Source organism: Poeciliopsis prolifica, unplaced genomic scaffold (assembly GCF_027474105.1).
Source record: "Poeciliopsis prolifica strain line A6 unplaced genomic scaffold, Auburn_PproV2 SCAFFOLD002, whole genome shotgun sequence".
NCBI lineage: Eukaryota > Metazoa > Chordata > Actinopteri > Cyprinodontiformes > Poeciliidae > Poeciliopsis > Poeciliopsis prolifica.
Genome location: NW_026562377.1, coordinates 13,983,233 through 14,003,027, shown reverse-complemented (window position 1 = coordinate 14,003,027; position 19,795 = coordinate 13,983,233). Strand labels below are relative to the sequence as shown.

Below are 19,795 nucleotides of genomic sequence, written 5' to 3'. Positions count from 1 at the left end.
TTTTCCCATTCAAGTACGGTAGCATAATAACGTTGTCTTTGGTATTTTCCTTGCAGATATTGATGAGTGTAATTTCCAGAACATCTGTGTGTTTGGAACCTGCGAGAACCTTCCAGGCATGTTCCGCTGTGTTTGTGACGATGGCTACGAACTGGACCGCAGTGGAGGAAACTGCACTGGTAACTGTCACACTAAAGTTTAAAAAGATAATACAAAGATTCATGTTCTATTTTTCAAATTGACCTCATGTTTAACCAACTCCAATAAAATAAGTGACAAACAATAAAGAAACAATCTACCATTTAACATTGTAAACTGGATAAGCTGCCGATTTCATTATTACAAACTTCTGTGCAGAACAAAAATCTTTTATTCTCAATTATTAGTTTGTGTGGCAAGTTTCTTTCTAAAGACAATTGCCAAAAATATAAAACTGTTGAACTTCCCCTGCAAACAATTAAGTTGCCGTTTGTTCAAAAGCGAGTGTTCTTGGTGTGTCTTCCAGATATCAACGAATGTGCTGTCCATGTGAACTGCCTCAACGGACTCTGTGTGAACATACCAGGGAGCTACATGTGTAACTGTCCACCTGATTTTACACTCAACCCCACTGGTGTGGGCTGCGTGGGTAAGTCACATTCAAAGGATTTCAGGGTAGTCCTCCAACTGTGATCTTGGATATGATGAAATAGGTGAATAAACTTCATACCAGCACAGAAATTGTGTCAATTCATCTCTAGCTCCAAATTATGTTTGCTCAAAAATGAAAAAGTGTTTTAATAAATAAATGATACAAGAACAATTTAAGGAGCTCTCCAATGTTTAAATTAATTAACCAACTGAAGGTTTTTCACATTGCACACATCTTCAAATGAGGTGTGGTCACAGCCTAACCTGATGCAACAAGCTAGTAGATTTATTAGTTTGGTCAATGGTTTATTGACTTTCAATAAAGAGAATGCAAACTTTTTAGAAAAGACTGATAATCTAAACATTGTTAATATTGCGAATACTACACCTACTACTTCTCAGACCTTTCTAGCGAAGAAATATTTACACAGCCTAACCTGATGCAACAAGTTAGTAGATTTAGTAGTTGCTTAATTGTAAATGACATTTCATTGCATGTTGAGATCTTTCTGGAGGTTTAAGGCATGCCACCTAGTGGCAGAAAGAGGAAGCTTTCAGCAGCTCTGATGAAATGACAACTATTATTTCCATGTCTTTAATTTTTCTTAAAGAGAGAATTTGTATGTTGTAGTTAAAATCAGTGGTGCAAAAACATATTTCCTTTCTTTTAAAGCTGGGGAGGAGTCCGCTACTTGCTCCATAGTTTAGGTGACGATATTGCTTTCCACTGCATGCACAAAATGCCCCGCCTCATAACTACATACGATAAAACTTGAAGAAATTCAGAAACTGTACTGTTTGTTGTTTAAGTACTTCTATGAATTATTTAGGCTTAACAGTGCTGTTTACTCCTGTCAGATACCCGTGTCGGTAACTGTTTCTTGGACATCCTTCCTCGGGGGGACGGAGGAATCTCCTGCAGTGTGGAGATCGGAGTGGGTGTTACACGAGCTTCCTGCTGCTGCTCCGATGGAAGAGCTTGGGGAAACCCTTGCGAACTTTGCCCAACATCCAACTCTTGTATGCATCCTCAGAACCAAATTCCACTTATTTACCCTGTAATAATTTTTTTTAAATCACAGTGGTTCACTGTTTATTTCCCTGTAGCCGAATACAAGACTCTCTGTCCAGGAGGGGAGGGCTTCAGACCGAATCCCATCACTGTTCTTCTGGAAGGTAGAACATACCTCATTCTCCTTTTTGGGTGACACATGTTAACAGAAAAGGAAAAATGTGACAAACACTCATTTCTCTATTTGCCTGATCTTTAAGACATTGATGAGTGCATGGAGTTACCTGGTCTGTGCCAGGGTGGGAACTGCATTAACACATTTGGTAGCTTCCAGTGTGAGTGTCCACCAGGCTACTACCTGAATGAAGAGACGCGCATCTGTGAAGGTATCCACTCTTCCTTTAACGGTGAAGACATTACAAACTCAATGTAGTTGAATGAATTTCATTTATCTATATATTGTTTTTTGTTCCAGATATTGATGAATGCACTGCTCATATTGGGATCTGTGGGCCTGGAACTTGCTACAATACATTGGGCAACTACACTTGCGTGTGCCCTCCTGAATACATGCAGGTCAATGGAGGAAACAACTGCATGGGTGAGTGGTAGAGGTTCCCTCAAATAAACAGATTTACTGCAAACAGCTTTGTCGTCTATCGGAAAGTTCTCATTTCTGCCTTGTAATGCAGACATGAGGAAAAGTGTTTGCTACCGCAACTTCAATGACACGTGTGAGAATGAGCTGTCGTTCAACATGACCAAGAAGATGTGCTGCTGCGCCTACAATGTGGGCAAAGCCTGGAACAAGCCGTGCGAGCCGTGTCCTACTCCTGCTACCAGTGAGCCGCAACAAAAATGCATTATATAGACTGCTTGAACACAATCTCACTATCACGTTTCATCACTGTCACTGAGTCTCCTCTGTGCTGATTTTGTCCAGATGCGTACCGGACACTGTGCGGTAACCTAGCTCCTGGCTTCATCATTGACATCCACACCGGCAAACCAGTTGGTAGGTCATGGTGAATCCAGCGGCAGTTGTTAATAAGTTTCAAATGATCACTTTCAAAGCTTGTCTAAGCTATTTTATAATTGTGTTTTGTTGTCGCAGATATTGATGAGTGCAGAGAAATCCCAGGTATTTGTGCTAACGGAGTGTGCATCAACCAGATTGGAAGCTTCCGCTGTGAATGTCCAATGGGCTTCAGCTACAACAACATACTACTGATTTGTGAAGGTTAGTCTCAGCTCAAATATCTTTTATTCTTCTATCTGTTGCATTATGAATTTTCCTGGGGATGACATCCATACAACCATACAATCCCATCATTCTAAAACTAAAAGTTTTATCCCTTTAGTGCTTTTGTACTCTGGTCAGTGCAACTTGTCATTTTTGACTAAATCTTAAAACAAACAAAAAAATATAAACATAATTTAATGTTATATTAATGTTCATTAATTAAAAACACATTCAAATTCATAATAGTTAATTTACTTTAATAATTTCATTCACTAAGTGATACATATATTGATTAGTTGCACACAGACAACCCAAAAAAACAGTGTTCATCTGATGTCAAAGCAATTTGCTGTCAAAACTATATTGGTCTTGAATGCATTCTCACACCACCCATACTGTTTCTCTTATTTTGACAGAACAGACACATGCTGCATGCACCAATGCATTTCATATCACAAAGAACTTACTGCTAGAAGTGCTGGTTAAATAAAGCAATAATAAATGCGGTCATACTAGGACATGCATGCTCAGTTAAAGCATGCAGATTTCTTACTCACTGGCAGTGAGATATGTTTACAAGCCTCCCTTGTTAATTTCTGCTTCATTTATCATCAATTATGTTCTTGTAAAGGCAACTGTGTCCAGGAAAGCCATCAATCCGAACCTGAGAGTAGCTTCCTGAACTCTGCAGCTTCATAATGGGTTTTTTGTCCTGTTGTAGCCAGTCTCAGAGTCAAATCTGATGAGTTATAGACCTGGTGATTGATGTCTAAAGCTTGTTGTTTTCTATTTCCATCACAGATATTGATGAGTGCAACAGTGGGGACAACCTGTGCCAGCGCAACGCAAACTGCATCAACATCCCAGGCAGCTACCGCTGCGAGTGCTCCCAGGGCTTCAAGCTGTCCCCCAGCGGGGCCTGTCTGGGTGAGCTCATATTTACCTTCACAGATTATATGGGCTGGTATTACATTTGCATTGTACAATAACCAAGCTGTACAAACACTGTATCTACTCAAAAAAAGATTAAATAAAATAAATTACATGATATAACTGCTTTTATTTTTAAAAGCAACAAATATTTCTACAAGTACTTCTAAATTTAGTATTTTCAACATGCAAAATATTCTTTTTTACACAGAATAGTGTTCTTATTTTATTTTGGTTACCATTATGAATATAACTGGATATACTCCTTTAGTTCCTGGATGTGTTTTTTTTTCCTTTTTTCTGATCAAGATAACATAAACTGCTGAATTTGTCAATTTTGTAATTGAGAAAAAAAGTAACATTTTTAGCCACTTGACATGCAATGCAGAGTGACAAACCAGGGTGGAGTAATACTATATCATCCCAAAAGCCTGGAAAATTCTAACTTGACCACTTAAACATTTGAAGTCCAGATATTAAAGAAATATTTGAGGTTTCTTGTACATCACTGAATATGTAAGAACCTCCTCAGGAAGATTACATGACTATGCAAAAACATTAGATTATGACGGCAAGAGAAGGCTGACGGGTAATTCAGACCAATAAGGAATCAACACATAAAGTAATTATAATAGTATGATACATATTACTGAAATTTAAGATTAAATGTTTCTCGTTTCTCAACATATTTCATTAGTGCATTCTGACAGTAATATTTTTTAAAATTAAAACTTTCATCCCTTGATTGTAAGTTCCTGATTAAATATGGAGAAAAAAAAACAACTAATATATTTATTTTCAGATCGCAATGAGTGCCAGGAGATTCCTAACGCGTGCAGCCATGGACAGTGTATCGACACTCAGGGCAGTTATCGCTGTCTCTGCCACAATGGCTTCAAGGCCACTGCTGATCAAACCATGTGCATGGGTAAGAGTACAGTCTCAAACTTTCTGATACATAAAAATGCTGCATGTTCACTTCTCACAAATGAAATCATGTTTTTATATATATGTATATATATATTTGTGTGCTTCAGACATTGATGAATGTGAAAGGCAGCCGTGCGGCAATGGTACCTGCAAAAACACGGTGGGATCGTACAACTGCCTCTGCTTCCCTGGTTTTGAGCTCACACATAACAATGACTGCATGGGTAGGAACTGTTCACTGTTCTGCTGCAAAAATGCCAACAGCAAGCTGTGTACTTCAAAAGTCAAAGTGTTTCAGGAATTTAGCCACTGTTATATTGATTATATTTATACATCTTTATGTTAATAAAATAATCTGTGTCAGCATAACATTTAGCCACACATTAAATGTGCAGCTTTCTTTCTATTTGAGTGTGTTTTGTATAGCCTCGAGAAAACTAATTTTTTATTCTTGTCAAGATTTTTCACTGTTTTTCATAATCACTGTAACTTTTTCTTTTCAGACATAGATGAGTGCTTTGCTCTGCAGGGCCAGGTGTGCAGGAATGGACAATGCATCAACGGGCTTGGTTCCTTTCAATGTCTCTGCTATGAGGGTTACGAAAACACCCCTGATGGAAAAAATTGCATTGGTAAGTCACAAGTTCTAATAGATGTGTGAGATAAAAGTAATTCATTGAAAGTCACATGTAAATTTAAATTCAATTTAAAATTACTTCCCACAGATATCAATGAGTGTACTAGTCTGCCCGGAACATGCTCTCCGGGAACCTGCCAGAACCTGGATGGATCTTTCAGATGTATTTGCCCTCCAGGTTACCAGGTGCAAAATGACCAGTGTTTAGGTAACAGAAAAAAACTTAAATACATTATGATTGTTGACACACACCATAGGATATTCAGTAAAAAAAAAAAAAAAAAAAACTGAGATAGCTGCAGATTTAACTGTTTAATAATACAACCAGTTCATGTTTTACTCACATGGATATACATAACTATGTTGCAGCAGTGAAGATATCAAAAGGTTATTCTGGGGATAATGTCTGTCCCACTACTCTGCAGTTCTGCTTTTACACAACGGAGTCTTTTTTGTGTTATCACCAACCCACCTCACATTTATTTATACAATTTGTAATAGTAAGATCTTTTTTTGGCAACCTCATCCTCCTCACCCCAAAAAACTATCACTTTGACAGTGCCTGTATGAAAAAAATGAACACTTATAGTTTATTGATACAGCAGCCATATATGGCAGTCCATTTGTGAATTTGCAAATTCCTGTGGCCGAGACACTGTTCGGTCTCTTTCTGTCAGTAAAGTACAGCTTTAAATTATATGCTATTATGTCATTACTTATATGGCTGAAATCTTGATTGATACCTTTATCCATTTTTTCCCCGCTTTTCCACACCATCTTACTAGATATTAATGAATGTGAAGTAGAGCCCAACATCTGCCAGTTCGGCACCTGCACCAACACCCCAGGCAGCTTCCAGTGCTCCTGCGAGCCGGGCTTTGTACTCTCTGACAACAAACGACGTTGCTACGGTAAGAGTTACCACAATACTGAAGATCAAATTGTAGCAATATTGTGCTTCCTGTTAAAACCACTTACCTTTTATGGTAGACACCAGAGAGAGCTTCTGTTTCACCAAGTTTGAGGCAGGCAAATGCTCAGTCCCTAAAGCATTCAACACCACTAAGGCCAAGTGCTGCTGCAGCAAGATGCCTGGAGAGGGCTGGGGAATTCCCTGTGAGCTGTGCCCACGAGAAACTGATGGTATGTAACACACACATACTCACCTTTTCAGACATACATCTGTACACACTGTCAACCATAAAACATTGACATTTTGTTGACGCTTCAACAGCTGCTTTCAACACTCTATGCCCTTATGGCCTTGGAGCTCTGCCTGGACTGGGTGACACTCGAGAGGGTGAGTGCTGCAACTGTGACCCAATGTCCTGAATAAAAAGAAAAAGAAATTACAGATTTGTTTAAATGAGCTAGCTTTTTCGGACTGTGTGCAGATATGAACGAGTGTCTGGATAATCCTGGAATTTGCCAGAATGGAATATGCATCAACACAGATGGCTCTTTCCGATGCGAGTGCCCCTTTGGATACAACCTGGATTACACTGGAGTCAACTGTGTTGGTGAGATGACATCTAGATAGAAGACAAAGACAGAGCTATTTGTTTCTAGCTAACACATTTAATCTCCAAAGTCACTATTATCACTGAATTTGCTTGATTTAGACTGCGGATTTATCTGCATGTATGTGTGATTGATATAGGGTTTTGGGGTGCTTATTTACTGTCATAAAATCAACATCCATTATCATTTTTTAATGCATTTACTTTGTGTGTTTGCTCCTGTGACTCGATTTCTTCAGACACGGATGAATGCTCCATTGGGAACCCTTGTGGAAACGGAACCTGTACCAATGTAGTTGGAGGCTTTGAGTGTTCGTGCCAGGAGGGCTTTGAACCGGGACCCATGATGACTTGTGAAGGTTAGTGGATCACATCCAAGAACACTTATTATATGGACATTACCCTTTAGTAATGACTCTGTCCCTCTTCTTGGCTCAAGACATTAACGAGTGCTCCCAGAATCCCCTTCTTTGTGCTTTCCGTTGTGTCAATACATTTGGGTCCTACGAGTGCATGTGTCCTGCCGGCTATGTGCTGCGAGATGACCAGCGCATGTGCAGAGGTGAGATGGTAGATCAGAAATAACACTCTCACTTTTCTCTGAAGAAGAGGTAAAATATATAAATATACTATTACTCATATTTATACATGAGTAGTAGTGTACTCATGTATAAATATGGATAGTGGTATTTTACAACAGTGTTTTTAACCAGTTGCCATTTTTTTTAACCTTAAACAGATCAGGATGAGTGTTCAGAGGGACTAGATGACTGCGACTCTAAAGGCATGACCTGCAAGAACCTGATTGGAACTTTCATGTGTATCTGCCCGCCTGGCATGCAGCGGCGACCAGATGGAGAGGGATGCATGGGTCAGTAGAAATGTGCCAGGTTATAGTTTACAGGATTCTTCTAGAGTCTGGAAAATTATGAAATTTAATTTAAATATTTCAGAATGTAAATCAGAATACGGATGGAAAATGAGAATATTCAATTTACTAAGAGTAGGTAGCTCCTATTTGTTTTTTTTATGTTAGTTTGGTATAAAAGATACTCACAGCTTGTTTCTGCTTGACTACATGAAGACTTGAGGTCATTAGTTGGCCTTTTCAGGCAACATTTTGTTAATCACTTTCTGAAAAACAAATGATATATAGGTTTTCTTGATTAAATATGACTCAGATGAACAGATATCTATCGTCATTCATGTCCATCCAGCAACTTTTCCATCTATCCATGCCTCTGTACTTCCACCCAGCCATTCATCCATCTGTTTTCATCCCTCCATATGTGTTATAATTTATTCATCCTGCCATACTGCAGCAACTTTTCTGCAACAGAATTCTCCCTTTTCTTCAGACTTTTTATTCCTTCACCTGTTTGTTCTGCTGCAGACTTGAACGAGTGTCGTGCCAAACCTGGAATCTGCAAGAACGGTCGCTGCATCAACACGGTGGGAAGCTACCGCTGCGAGTGTAACGACGGCTTTGAGCCGAGCTCAACTGGAACTGAATGCATTGGTAAGACCTATACTGCCGGCTTTCCCTCTATTAACACTAATTAGTCTTTCTTTGCGTATTTTATGAGATTTATGTCAACATAACTTCCTTTTTGAGTCAATTTTTAATGAAATAACATTTTGTTTTTTGTTTATGACCTCAATGTTTCAAACTTCTCCACAGTTTTGCTTCCTTTAGATCATAGATCATCCTAAACCCAAGAATGTAAAAACACTTCTTCTCTTTTCCATTAGACAACAGAAAGGGCTTCTGCTTCACAGAGGTTCTGCAGACTATGTGCCAGCAATCGTCAACCAACAGGAACACTGTGACTAAGTCTGAGTGCTGCTGCAATGTGGGTCGAGGCTGGGGGTCACAGTGCGAGTTGTGCCCTCTACCTGGCACTGTGCAATACAAGAAGATGTGCCCTCTTGGACCTGGATACACCACAGATGGTAGAGGTGAGTAGCAAACTGTAATCTGCACCCACAATGTGTTACTTTGAAACAGGAAGATTAAAACAAAAATTGTAATAATATTTAAATTTTCAAGTGATTTGTGAATGTATTCACACACCATTTGACTTTCAAGTATTTTGTGTGATCAATGTGAATTTTATAAGACAGTGCCAGGCAGTTTGGGAGTGGAAGGAATATTGCACATCTTTTCAAAAACTTTTAAAACTAAACATTAGAAGAATGTTGTTTGTATTTGTACTTGTACTGGACCTGGACTTGAGTTGACTTTGACTTAAAATATTGACTTGTGAAAATCTCTTGCAATAACAGTCTGTGCAGATCAATATAAAGTAGAACTTTATTGTTACAGATATCAATGAATGCCAGGTGTTGCCAGATCTGTGCAAGAACGGTCAGTGCATCAACTCTATAGGATCTTTCCGCTGCCACTGTAATGTGGGATACAAAGCTGACTTCACCAGCACTTCCTGTGTTGGTAAGGCTGATCTTTGGTTTATTTCCATCCAATTTTTTCTCACTTTGAAAACATTAAAATCTGCCAAATCTTTCACTGGTTTGTTGTGTTGGCATCCTGACTCACCTTTCTTCTACTTAATGTAACTTTGCTGCATGTTCCAGATGTGGATGAATGCTCCTTGTCTCCAAAACCCTGTAACTTCTTGTGTAAAAACACTGAAGGCAGCTACCTGTGCTCCTGCCCCAGAGGATACAGTTTACAACCAGATGGAAAGACCTGCAAAGGTGACAGAACTCTGCAGTTGTGCTTAAGCCAGCTGAGCCTTTGCAGATACATGATGATTAATATTTACTTTTGGAATAATATATAATTTACAAATATATTCACACAGCAACTAGCTTCAAAGTTACACATTACTTGTTTATGCTTTTTTTCCACAGCAATGCGTGTTTTAAGCTAAATTAGTTTGCATGCCTTGCTTTTTTTTGCATAAAGATCTGGATGAGTGCTCAACAAAGCAGCACAACTGCCAGTTCCTCTGTGTTAACACCATCGGAGGCTTCAACTGCAAGTGTCCATCTGGCTTCACTCAGCATCAGACCGCCTGCATTGGTGAGTTCAGTTACAAGTAGTCGAACCTCAGGCTCTGTGGCTCATGTGATAATTATTTGCCACTGAAGCAAATAATTTACAGCTGGAAATTTTTGTTTGTTTGTTTGTTTGTTTCTTTGCAGACAACAATGAGTGCACAGCCCAAAACAGTGTCTGTGGATCTCGAGCTTCCTGTGTAAACACTCCTGGTAGCTTCAACTGTGAATGCTCCAAAGGTTTCTCCCTGGATAGCACTGGCATAGAGTGTGAAGGTGAGCAGACAGGATATGTTCACATATTCAGTTATTGTTGGGTTCCATATGTTTTATCTTTGGGTTAATCTTTTTGAAATTTAAGGGTTTTTAATTAATTCTTCCTACAGTCTTCCATCCATCTTTGATAGCTGTCCTAATGTTGATGTTGCTCCTGATATTTGTAAAGTGAGTGACTGAAAGAAATGAATTTTCCCCTTTCCTTAGATGTGGATGAATGTAGCAATAACCATCGCTGTCAGCATGGCTGTCAGAACATGCTGGGAGGTTACCGCTGTGGCTGTCCTCAGGGATACGTGCAGCACTACCAGTGGAACCAGTGTGTGGGTGAGTCAAAGCTGTCTGTCCATTTGGCCTGATTGAGAGTCAGGACCGCTTCACAAGGGAGACATTTTTTGAAATACTTCAGATATATTTATGACTCTTGCAATCCACTGATAATCACATGATAACTGGAAGCCATCATACAATTCTAGGGATTTTATTAAACTCCTGACATGTTTAGCTTGGTGGAGAAGTTCAGAAAATTGTATTGCTAAAAGTACTTAAACATATTTGATGTCTGGGATCACTGCATGTGTTGTGTATGCATCTTCATCAAAATGAATAGGTTTCTCTTTCTGCAGATGAAAACGAGTGTCAGAGCGGGACTGTTTGTGGCTCCGCTTCCTGCTACAACACCCTGGGCAGCTTCAAGTGCGTCTGTCCTTCTGGTTTTGACTTTGAGCAGAACGCTGGTGGTTGCCAGGATGTGAATGAATGTAGCACAGGCACAAACCCCTGCATCTACGGCTGCTCCAACACTGACGGAGGCTACTTGTGTGGCTGTCCTGGAGGTTTCTTCAGAGCTGGACAGGGGTGAGGAATTACATCGTCATCAAATAAGTGAACCATGTTTGGCATTTGATGTTATTAAAATGATTTTCTCTTTTTGTCTCCTCACAGTCACTGTGTTTCAGGTTCAGGCTTGCCAAGCCAACTCGTGGATGGTGATGAGGATGACAGTCTGTCTCCTGAAGCTTGCTATGAGTGCAAGATAAATGGAGGAGGAAAGAATGGACGACACAGACGCAGTAACGATGAAAATGAACTGAATCAGGTACGCACCATGACACAAAGATTTCTAAGGGTGTTTTCACTCTTGATAGTTACATTTTCAGCTGGTGCAGTTCACTTACCACTGCGCCATGTCAAACAATTCAAACCCTTTGAGAAACCTGTTCACCCCCTTGCCTGTGGTGGCGCTGCAGCACAAATAGCTGAGTGGAACGACACAAAAACTTCAGAGGAAGATTAACGCAAATTCTTTCTTCACAGAACAAATGGAGTAGCATGTTAGCAGTTCTATGAATTAATTTTTTGTCTTTGGTAAAAGACCATGAGACCTTTTTTGTAATAGCATTAGACTCTCTTGTTTGTTTAGACTGTATTTACCCAGAATGCCCTATGGTGTTGATGGCTTCCTGCTTTTGGTCAGTTTGGCTTTCACATTTGCAATCAAACCACACCGGTGTTCACTTCAACCTAATCGTGACTTCGACTTGTAGGCGGACCAGAGTTCAGTTTTTTGGCCAACATTGTATAATGTGTATACGGTACATCACAAAAGCATTTATGCACCTGAACTACTTTACATTTTGTTGTTCTGATGATATGATATGATCATATCTGATGATATGATACTCCACACGCTTGGATTACTCCTAGCTTCCATTTGTTTTATCATTTTTATCATTTCTTCTTCTTCTTCTTTCTGTAGGAACCAGTTGTGAGCATGGCCAGTGTGGACACCCAGGCCTCCATCCCCATGAACCTCTCACTGACCTCGATGCTCAACAAGGAGCCTCTGCTTGAGCTCCTCCCTGCCCTGGAGCCTCTGGAGCATCATGTACGTTACATCATAACCCACGGCAACACCGACGAACACTTCCGCCTTGTGGAGCGTCGGGACGGAAAGAGCGTGCTCCGGCTTGGGAAGAGGCCGCCTCAGCCTGGATCCTACCTGCTGGAGATCACCAGCCTGCCTCTGTTTGGACCCCGCAGACTACATCAGCTGGAGGAGCAGCACGACTATGACTACCTACAGGGGGAAATAGGGGATGCTCTGCGGATCAAGCTCCACATTCACCTGCACTGAGCTCAGTGTATGTGTGTGCAATCCTTCTCTGGACTTAATTGTTAACCATCGAATTGCTCCCCCGCCTGAAAGGACCATCAGACTAACAGAGGGAGAATTACGGGCTATGACAAACTGAGTCAATAAGCCCACGTCTACCACCACTTTGTTACTCTGCAAGTTATATGTTGATGTTTTTTTTTTCCTTTATTTGTATCATGACTATAATTCTACCTGACCCAGCACTCATTTCTCTGCTGAGAGGCAGCGGAGAAGAAGGCAAAGAGATGCTCTTGTACTCGGGCCTCTCCATCCAGAAAACGAAGCAGGTCTGTTTAGGCTAGACGGGGGTTTTATTCAGTGTCTCAAAGGGATGAGCTAAAATGTTTTGGGGGTTTTCTTAGTCGTGTGAAAGTACCTGAACTTGGAATTCTTTCACAACACTTGAGGAAAAAGGTTTGCCACATTTTGCCCCTCTCAATATTCAAGTGTGCCATTTAATGTATTTGTGCTTTTTGAAAGATTATCACCACGAAGGACTGCAACATTTACACAGCATTTCAGGTTCTTACGTCCAAAGCACTCCGTTCTTTGCAGCTCGGCGACGACCGGTCCTCAGATCCGGACACGAAGAAGCTGCGTTCTGCTCTGATGCGACTGGCTGTTGCTCGTGCCTGCAGGCGGAGAGCTAAGCAGGGATTGGCGTGTTTGCGTGCGTGTGTGCTGTCATGTTTGCTTACCTCAGTATGTCTCGCACAGTGTGGACGCCATGCTGTGATGCTGACTTTGAAACAAAAGAGGGTGCTAGCGTCCCTCAGCATCCATCACAAGCAGGGAAACACCATTTAGCAGCTCATAGTCTTTAAAAGAAGTTAGATCATGTTGAATTTGTTTTTATCTTCACTTCAGTTGTACTGATTCTCATCCTGAGAGCCAGCTTTGTCGTTGAGCAGGAAGTCTTCTGAAAAGCTTCAGGAGTTGTAGTTGAAATGAAGCTTACTTTATCTGACTTCTTTGACAACTGAAGGCTGAGCCTAGTTTACAACGTGACAGGAGCCATCTCAAAGGTACATGACAGCTATAGCGTTTATTGCTGTGGAAACGTTTTTGTCCCCTCACAAATGTATTCTGCTTTTGACAGTTAAATGATTCAGATCATCAAGTTGATATTGTATCTCACTTTTGTTTTCAGATATATTTTCTGAGCCATTTGGAGAAAAAAATTTATGGTTCCATCATTTACAGCAACTCTTTCTGGTCCTGAAGCAATAAAACAGACCCAGTCCATCACTGATAATGTGATTTATTTTTCTGAAATGTAATCTTAAATTCACATCATGATGCTATGATGCACACAAAAATGTTTACTCCTGTCAGTTCATATATTATTTTTCTCACCTTCTCTAAAATATTAAGGGGACCTTTAATACAGAATTCAAAATTTTGACATTTTGGCTTCCATTTGGGTCTCAACTGTTTCTAAATATTGTCTTTAAGAAAATACCCAGCAGTTTTTTGGCAATAAGTCAGTGTGGTCTTTTGGTGTCTGGAAAAAGAGCCTTTTGAAACACCTCCAGTCACATTCAATGGACACAGCATCATTACCTAGCAAACCCAGTTGAGCTCCAGCATGTTTGGCCAGCTGGATTTACCACTATATGCACTGTACAATGGCTGGTAGAAAAGACAAGTGTTTTGTTGTTGACTTATTATTCAGAAACTACTTTTTGTATTCTTGTTGATTGCACAGGAGGCTCCACAAACAGCTCATTCTGAAAGGAGCTCAAAATAGAACAGACTAAAATCTCATTATGATTTTGTTCTAAAATTTGTACCCAGTGTCATTCTTGTGGTTAAATCATGACAGCTGATGTTTTCTGAAGTAAAGATGGATGAGTGATTAACATGCTCTTGGAATAAATTTGATTCATGTTTTCTCCAGCTTGTCTTTGATTATCTGAAACATTTAAAAAAGGAAAAAAAAAAAACAGAAGAAATCGCCAAGGGGGCAAAAACATTTTCACAACAATGTAAATTAGTGACTTAGAAAGGAGGGAGGACACACACGGCGAACACAAAACCTCACAAAAAATATCTGTTAGGTCATACTTATTTTGTCTCTGAAAGAGAAAAAGGTGCTACATTATGCCATCTATGTTGCTGTAAAAAATAAGCGCAGTCTTGAATCTGCTAACTTTTTTCTAGTGTTTGTTGTTGTGCATGTCTGCCTCTTGAAATGTCTGACAAACATATTATCAAACATGCTTGTTGAAATTAAATTGTATATTTCAAATGAAAAGTAATTTTTTATTTTTTTTTTTACTGTCAAGTCAACAATATAAACAAAACAGCTGAGTGTGACATTCTGTTTCAGGACAGCTTAAGAAGAAAAAGCAAGGTAAAAATAAATATCTGTCGATCACGAATCAGTGATCAACAAAAAGGTAGTAAAACTATATGCTTATCTGTAATCTCACACACAGGGAAACATACACTGTCTGTAGGATGCCAAAGATGATGAGGCATATTTGCAAACAATGCTGGGATCTACTTGGTGCTACAATAATCCTTTTTTTTGAACATTCAGGGTTACTGCACTTTTCCACAGCTAACAGAGTAGACCAATGTTTATAGCACATAACCATTTTCTAATCTGAAAAAGTTTGTATACTGTGTATCTTTACTGTCGAGCTGTAATTTTTTTCTCTTTGCTAAAAAGGCTGTAACCCACCTTCAGCGTCAAACTTGAATACTGCCTTTGTTATTCTTTTTGCAGGTTTTTTAGTAAAAAAATTGAGTAGCGGGAAGAGGTGGGGGGAGCGCGGAGGGCTTAACTCAAAGCTGATGACAATCACTCTGTTGCATCTACAACAACTTTCATTCCTATTGGAGGATTTTTAGTATCCTAAATGATTGTGTGTTGATGGAAACCAAAGATTTTTGCAGCCAGTGTGGAAAAATGTAAATGACACATTGTACAATTTTGTCCGGTGACGATTATGGCAATAAAATGTTGTTGTTGTATTTTTACTCTTTTTTTTTTTTTTTTTTTTAGGTTTTAGGATGGCACATCAAACCAAAACCTTCAGCAGAATGATTTGGGTTCATTTAAAGGTTTGGTGCACTTCTCAAATCATCCCTGACTTTTGCAAAAGAGTACAGAAAATGTATTCCTCAAAACTATTTTGTACAAACGGCTTGAATTACCAGCAAGAGTTCAAATTCCTTAGTTCATCTCTCAAAGATAAATATCTCTATCAGTAATGTACTCTGAAGGGATGTTCTGATGCAAACTATGACTAAAATTTTGATGACAAATGTTGTAGGTAGGAGATCGATGACAAGAGACTTTACAAAAGTCCCAAGGTAAAAAAAAAAAAATAAATAAATCCAGTCAATCTAAGGCAAGATTTGAAAACTGACAGATATATATCAAATCTATGTGAGTTTGAGCTATTTTGCACAGAGAAATCTAGAAAAGTGATTAAAACCCAGGACCTTCTTGCTGCAAGGCAACGGTGCTACCAACTGCACAGTGACACGGTTGGTAGCGCCGTTGCCTTTCAGCAAGAAGGTTGTGGGTTTGATTCCAAGCCCAGGGTCTTTCTGCCTGGGGTTTGCATGTTCTCCCTGTGCATTCGCAGGTTCTCTCCGTACACCAGCTAGGGACAAGGGCGCACAGAAAATGGATGGATGGATGTCATTATCCACATACACAAAACAAGAAGCGTCAAAAAACAGAATTAGACTCTGGGGGTCTGAATACAAAACTAATCTGCTATTGGAGGATTTGTTGTGGGTTTATCACATAAAATCCCACTGCAACACATTTAATAATTGGAATATAACGTGAAAAACTTGAAAAGATATATGTCATTTAAGTATAAATTTTGCTTTTTCTTTTAAATTCATTTTTATTAAATACACTATGCATAAAAGTCTGGGAGCACCACTACTGGCAAACAGGAACAAAAGAAAAAGCAGCACAAGGAAATTTAATGTGTTAAGTAGAATTTATTTTTATTTAATTTCCCATACGGTTTGTGAACTTCTACCTCAGATCAGCACATATGAATTCTGCAAGAAAGAGATCTCATCTTCTTATTTAACCCAGCATTGAAAAAGAAAGCCAACTGTCAGAAAAACACACTCACAAAAAGCCAAGCTGTTTGTTTTGCCTCCTTTTAAAACAAGGCTGCATGACGGCCTCAGAAGTTTCTGTCTAAAAGTTGGTATGTTAGGAGGAAGAGACAAAAAGATAGAAAAAAGGAGACTCCCAAAACTTGAGTCGAGATTAGAAAAATAATTTTTGTCCTAATTGATGCAGTTTGTTTCATTGTCACAAAAACAGGAACATAACCCTCTACATGCAGTAACAAACTAGTTTTTTGTGTGTTGTTTTTTTATATGGCTTCTCAGTGTAGACACAACACATTAAGCATAGACCGTCAGGGTTTTGTAGAAACTATTTGCATGGATTTTTGAAAACGTGAAGCCAAAACTCAGAATCAGCGAGTAAAATGAGCTCCTGGATTAGAAGTGAAAACTTAGACACTTGACCGGATCTAGTTAAAGGGGCATCTGCTAAAGACTAACTTTTTTCTGAGTCCATCCAACACCTGAGTTCTTTTAACTGTCTGCATTAAGCACAGAGTGAATTAAAAAAGCAGCATGAGTTTGTGAAGTAAAGTAATATTGTGTACAACCAAAAACCGATAAAAATAGTGATGCTGTGGGTGGATGGTGTCATCGGCTGTTACAGTAGGTCAGGTTAAGGCAGTTGTTGTCTGTCATTTAATGGCCCAGTTTCTACAGTACTGTGGGAAAAAACCCTTACAGATTTGTTTTTGTTTTTGCCTCTTTTACTGTCGCAATAAAATGTATTTTTCATTTAATTTTTTAAAAGGTGAACTCATTTTCATAGTCACCGCTGAGTTGTGAGTCCTTTCAGACCTGTTGAATCAATAAATCAACAAATAATTCAACATGAAGTAGGATAAAATATCTCTAAAGACATTCAAGATCAGATCAGAGAGAGGTTTTCAAGTTCATCAATTTGAAAAAGGCTACAAGGCTTTCCTAATGCTTGGGTATCTTACACTACAAGCTATTCATGCTTAAAAACTGTACAGTATGTCTGAATGAAAATAATTCTGAATAAAGATACCTCATCTGTTATCGAAAACACTCAGTTAGATTTATTGCTGCCAAAAGTGGCAAAGCAAGTTAAATTTAAGAGATTTTTTGCTCTAAACAAATTAAATCTTTTGTAAGTTTCTTTGAGTTATCTTGGTCTGATATTAAAAGTTTTAAATTATGAAACAGATTTTAAAATGTGACAAGAAAACAAAAAGCAAAAACAGAATAAATCTGAAAGTGGGCACATACTTTTTCACAGCACTGCGAGGGTTTGCCTGTCCAGGTGAATCCTGTGTTGAACAACACTTGATGTAGATAAATAGTCCTGCAGCATTCATTTACACCAACAAAAGGTTGACCCATCTGCTAGTGCATTTACAACAGTACACTATGTATCATCACTTTCTGAGGAAAACTAAAAAAAAAAAATTATGTAATCTGTGGCCTACACCAGTGCATAATCAAACTGACCCCTCTCTATGCCCTCCTTGTGGTCAGTCCAGGATGATGCAGGCATGCGACTGTATGGGTCCAGCAGGATCCTGAAGCATCTGACGAGCAGGAAGACCAAGAAAAGCATGAGGAGGCCAACGAAGGCCAAGGCTGTACGCTGCTCTGTGTCCACCGCGACCAAGGCGAGGGGAGGGCTGCTGCCACCGCTGCCTGGACTGCTGGGCAGCGAGGAGCTGGCCGGGGACATCAGCGACTCGTAGTCCAGGGTGGGTACATCGTTCATTCTCCACGGGGCCCGGAGACAGGGCTTACACACCGACTGGATGGTGGGTGTGTTGGGCTGAAGTGTGGAGAAGAAGGGGAAGGCGTTCATGAGAGGTGATGAAGAAGTCAGCATGCAACTTTTATATTTGACAGGCAGGCGGACTGATGTGATGTATTCGTCTAAGGTGTTGGTATTTTTGCTGTGTCACACATTTTTTTTTTCTGGTGGCCACTTGACGCTGTCAAAGCTAAGTAAGTCAAAGTGACTTGACCTACAAAAGGTCTGACTTTAATCTGCTCTGACAACGTGTCAGACAGACGCACGTGTGCACTTTGCAATTAGCACAAGCTGCGTTTGTGTGTCACTTATTTGAGGATGCGACTCTAAAAAGTCTGATGACGATCAGCCACCTTCTTATTTGAGCATCGGTGCCTCAGGCAGTAATTCTTCCTCCCTGCTTATCAGAGCCACGCAACCACCATCAGGTGTCTTTGAGACTCTCAATCATAGCACACAGGGCATGGCACCGTCTTCCGCTAGGGCAAACAAACACAAACAAACATCTCTATTCTGCGCCAAGGTCAGTGTTGTCCAAGAGAGATGATACAATGCAGGAGGACATCTAACACTGGACTTGGTTGGGCGGTTTCAGAGCTTGTCTGCGTCCTGTTACAAACAGACTACCTCAGCAGCCAGATGCAACTGTTTGCATACGTGTGTGGCAGCTAATTAGAACTGGAGGTCGCTTGATTAATGACCCTGCATGTTAAACGGCCCATAACCTTCTCTGATGCCGCCTGCTAAATGCAAAGTTTCCTCTTCATCCAGCTAGCTGGAGCACGAAAAGTGGGTCAGTACAGTCATGCGTTGAATAAGTTTCATTTGCCGTCTTCCCTTCTGGATGGTTTTCTCAAAAAAAAAAAAAAAAAGGAAAATGAAAAAAAGTCTTTCTTTTTAAGTTGAGAAGCAACAAGAAGCACAAAATCTTTGGAGAAACAGAATCCGCTTAAATGCTTGTTCCAGGAATCCTCCGCAGTTCTCAGCAGAGCGTTATCGGTCTGATCAGACGTCCAGGTGAAGCTGAGCCCGTTTCCTACACCTAAAAACAACAGAAGCTCCAGGTTACAATCTGTGCAAAACCACACAAATAAAACTTTACAATTACACACAAAAACACTACTTTTAAACCCAAATGCCAGGTTAACACCAATTTGAAAGAGATTGCGTAGTTTTGACCGAGCATCGGGTCAAAACTTGCTACCTATAGGTCTGAATTAAAGAATGTAATGTAATGTTTACAGTCTAAACATTGGACATATTTGGTGACACACCAAATATGTCCAAAGGAGAACCGAACAAATTTATCAGACTATTATTGAAATGCTTTGTTGAAGAACCTTTAAAAGATTAAATTTTAGCATTCAGTCATCTTGGCTTTGCTTCTGCCACAATTGCAGTAAATCTGATTAAACTGAAAGGTTTTGCTGTCTGAACAGGATGTTTCTCACACTGCATCCTTCAGGCGCAGCCATAGTTTACACAGCAAGATTTATTAGAATATAAATGTACAAATGTATCTCTCAGGAGAAGACAACAAAAAGCTTCACAGCTTAGCCCAAGAGT

The 19,795-nt window shown here is 39.7% G+C and overlaps 2 protein-coding genes across 2 annotated transcripts in view; one reads left to right on the top strand and one right to left on the bottom strand.

Annotated features, from left to right (window-relative positions):
- Positions 1–15,345, top strand: part of fbn2b (fibrillin 2b) — a 74,163-nt gene extending 58,818 nt beyond the window's left edge. The window contains exons 35-65 of the mRNA XM_055051223.1: positions 57–179; positions 506–628; positions 1,489–1,650; positions 1,738–1,806; positions 1,903–2,028; positions 2,118–2,243; positions 2,335–2,484; positions 2,586–2,657; positions 2,757–2,882; positions 3,687–3,812; positions 4,618–4,743; positions 4,853–4,969; positions 5,249–5,377; positions 5,471–5,590; positions 6,168–6,293; positions 6,373–6,525; positions 6,617–6,682; positions 6,777–6,902; positions 7,142–7,261; positions 7,342–7,464; positions 7,642–7,773; positions 8,296–8,421; positions 8,655–8,861; positions 9,229–9,354; positions 9,498–9,620; positions 9,832–9,948; positions 10,071–10,199; positions 10,407–10,526; positions 10,826–11,057; positions 11,145–11,298; positions 11,959–15,345. Of these exons, the coding sequence (XP_054907198.1) occupies positions 57–179; positions 506–628; positions 1,489–1,650; positions 1,738–1,806; positions 1,903–2,028; positions 2,118–2,243; positions 2,335–2,484; positions 2,586–2,657; positions 2,757–2,882; positions 3,687–3,812; positions 4,618–4,743; positions 4,853–4,969; positions 5,249–5,377; positions 5,471–5,590; positions 6,168–6,293; positions 6,373–6,525; positions 6,617–6,682; positions 6,777–6,902; positions 7,142–7,261; positions 7,342–7,464; positions 7,642–7,773; positions 8,296–8,421; positions 8,655–8,861; positions 9,229–9,354; positions 9,498–9,620; positions 9,832–9,948; positions 10,071–10,199; positions 10,407–10,526; positions 10,826–11,057; positions 11,145–11,298; positions 11,959–12,336 (4,253 nt within the window). The 3' untranslated portion in view covers positions 12,337–15,345. The remainder of the gene's footprint in view (positions 1–56; positions 180–505; positions 629–1,488; positions 1,651–1,737; positions 1,807–1,902; positions 2,029–2,117; positions 2,244–2,334; positions 2,485–2,585; positions 2,658–2,756; positions 2,883–3,686; positions 3,813–4,617; positions 4,744–4,852; positions 4,970–5,248; positions 5,378–5,470; positions 5,591–6,167; positions 6,294–6,372; positions 6,526–6,616; positions 6,683–6,776; positions 6,903–7,141; positions 7,262–7,341; positions 7,465–7,641; positions 7,774–8,295; positions 8,422–8,654; positions 8,862–9,228; positions 9,355–9,497; positions 9,621–9,831; positions 9,949–10,070; positions 10,200–10,406; positions 10,527–10,825; positions 11,058–11,144; positions 11,299–11,958) is intronic.
- A 983-nt stretch (positions 15,346–16,328) lies between these two features.
- LOC129369626 (cortexin-1-like) lies at positions 16,329–19,053 on the bottom strand. Its single transcript, XM_055045164.1, has one exon. It carries the CDS (start codon positions 18,302–18,304, stop codon positions 17,900–17,902), a length of 405 nt encoding a protein of 134 aa, XP_054901139.1. The 5' UTR covers positions 18,305–19,053; the 3' UTR covers positions 16,329–17,899.
- Positions 19,054–19,795: the final 742 nt, after the last annotated feature.

Coding starts and splice junctions, on each gene's coding strand:
- LOC129369626 (XM_055045164.1), bottom strand. CDS start 18,304: ATGCTGACTTCTTCATCACCTCTCATGAACGCCTTCCCCTTCTTCTCC.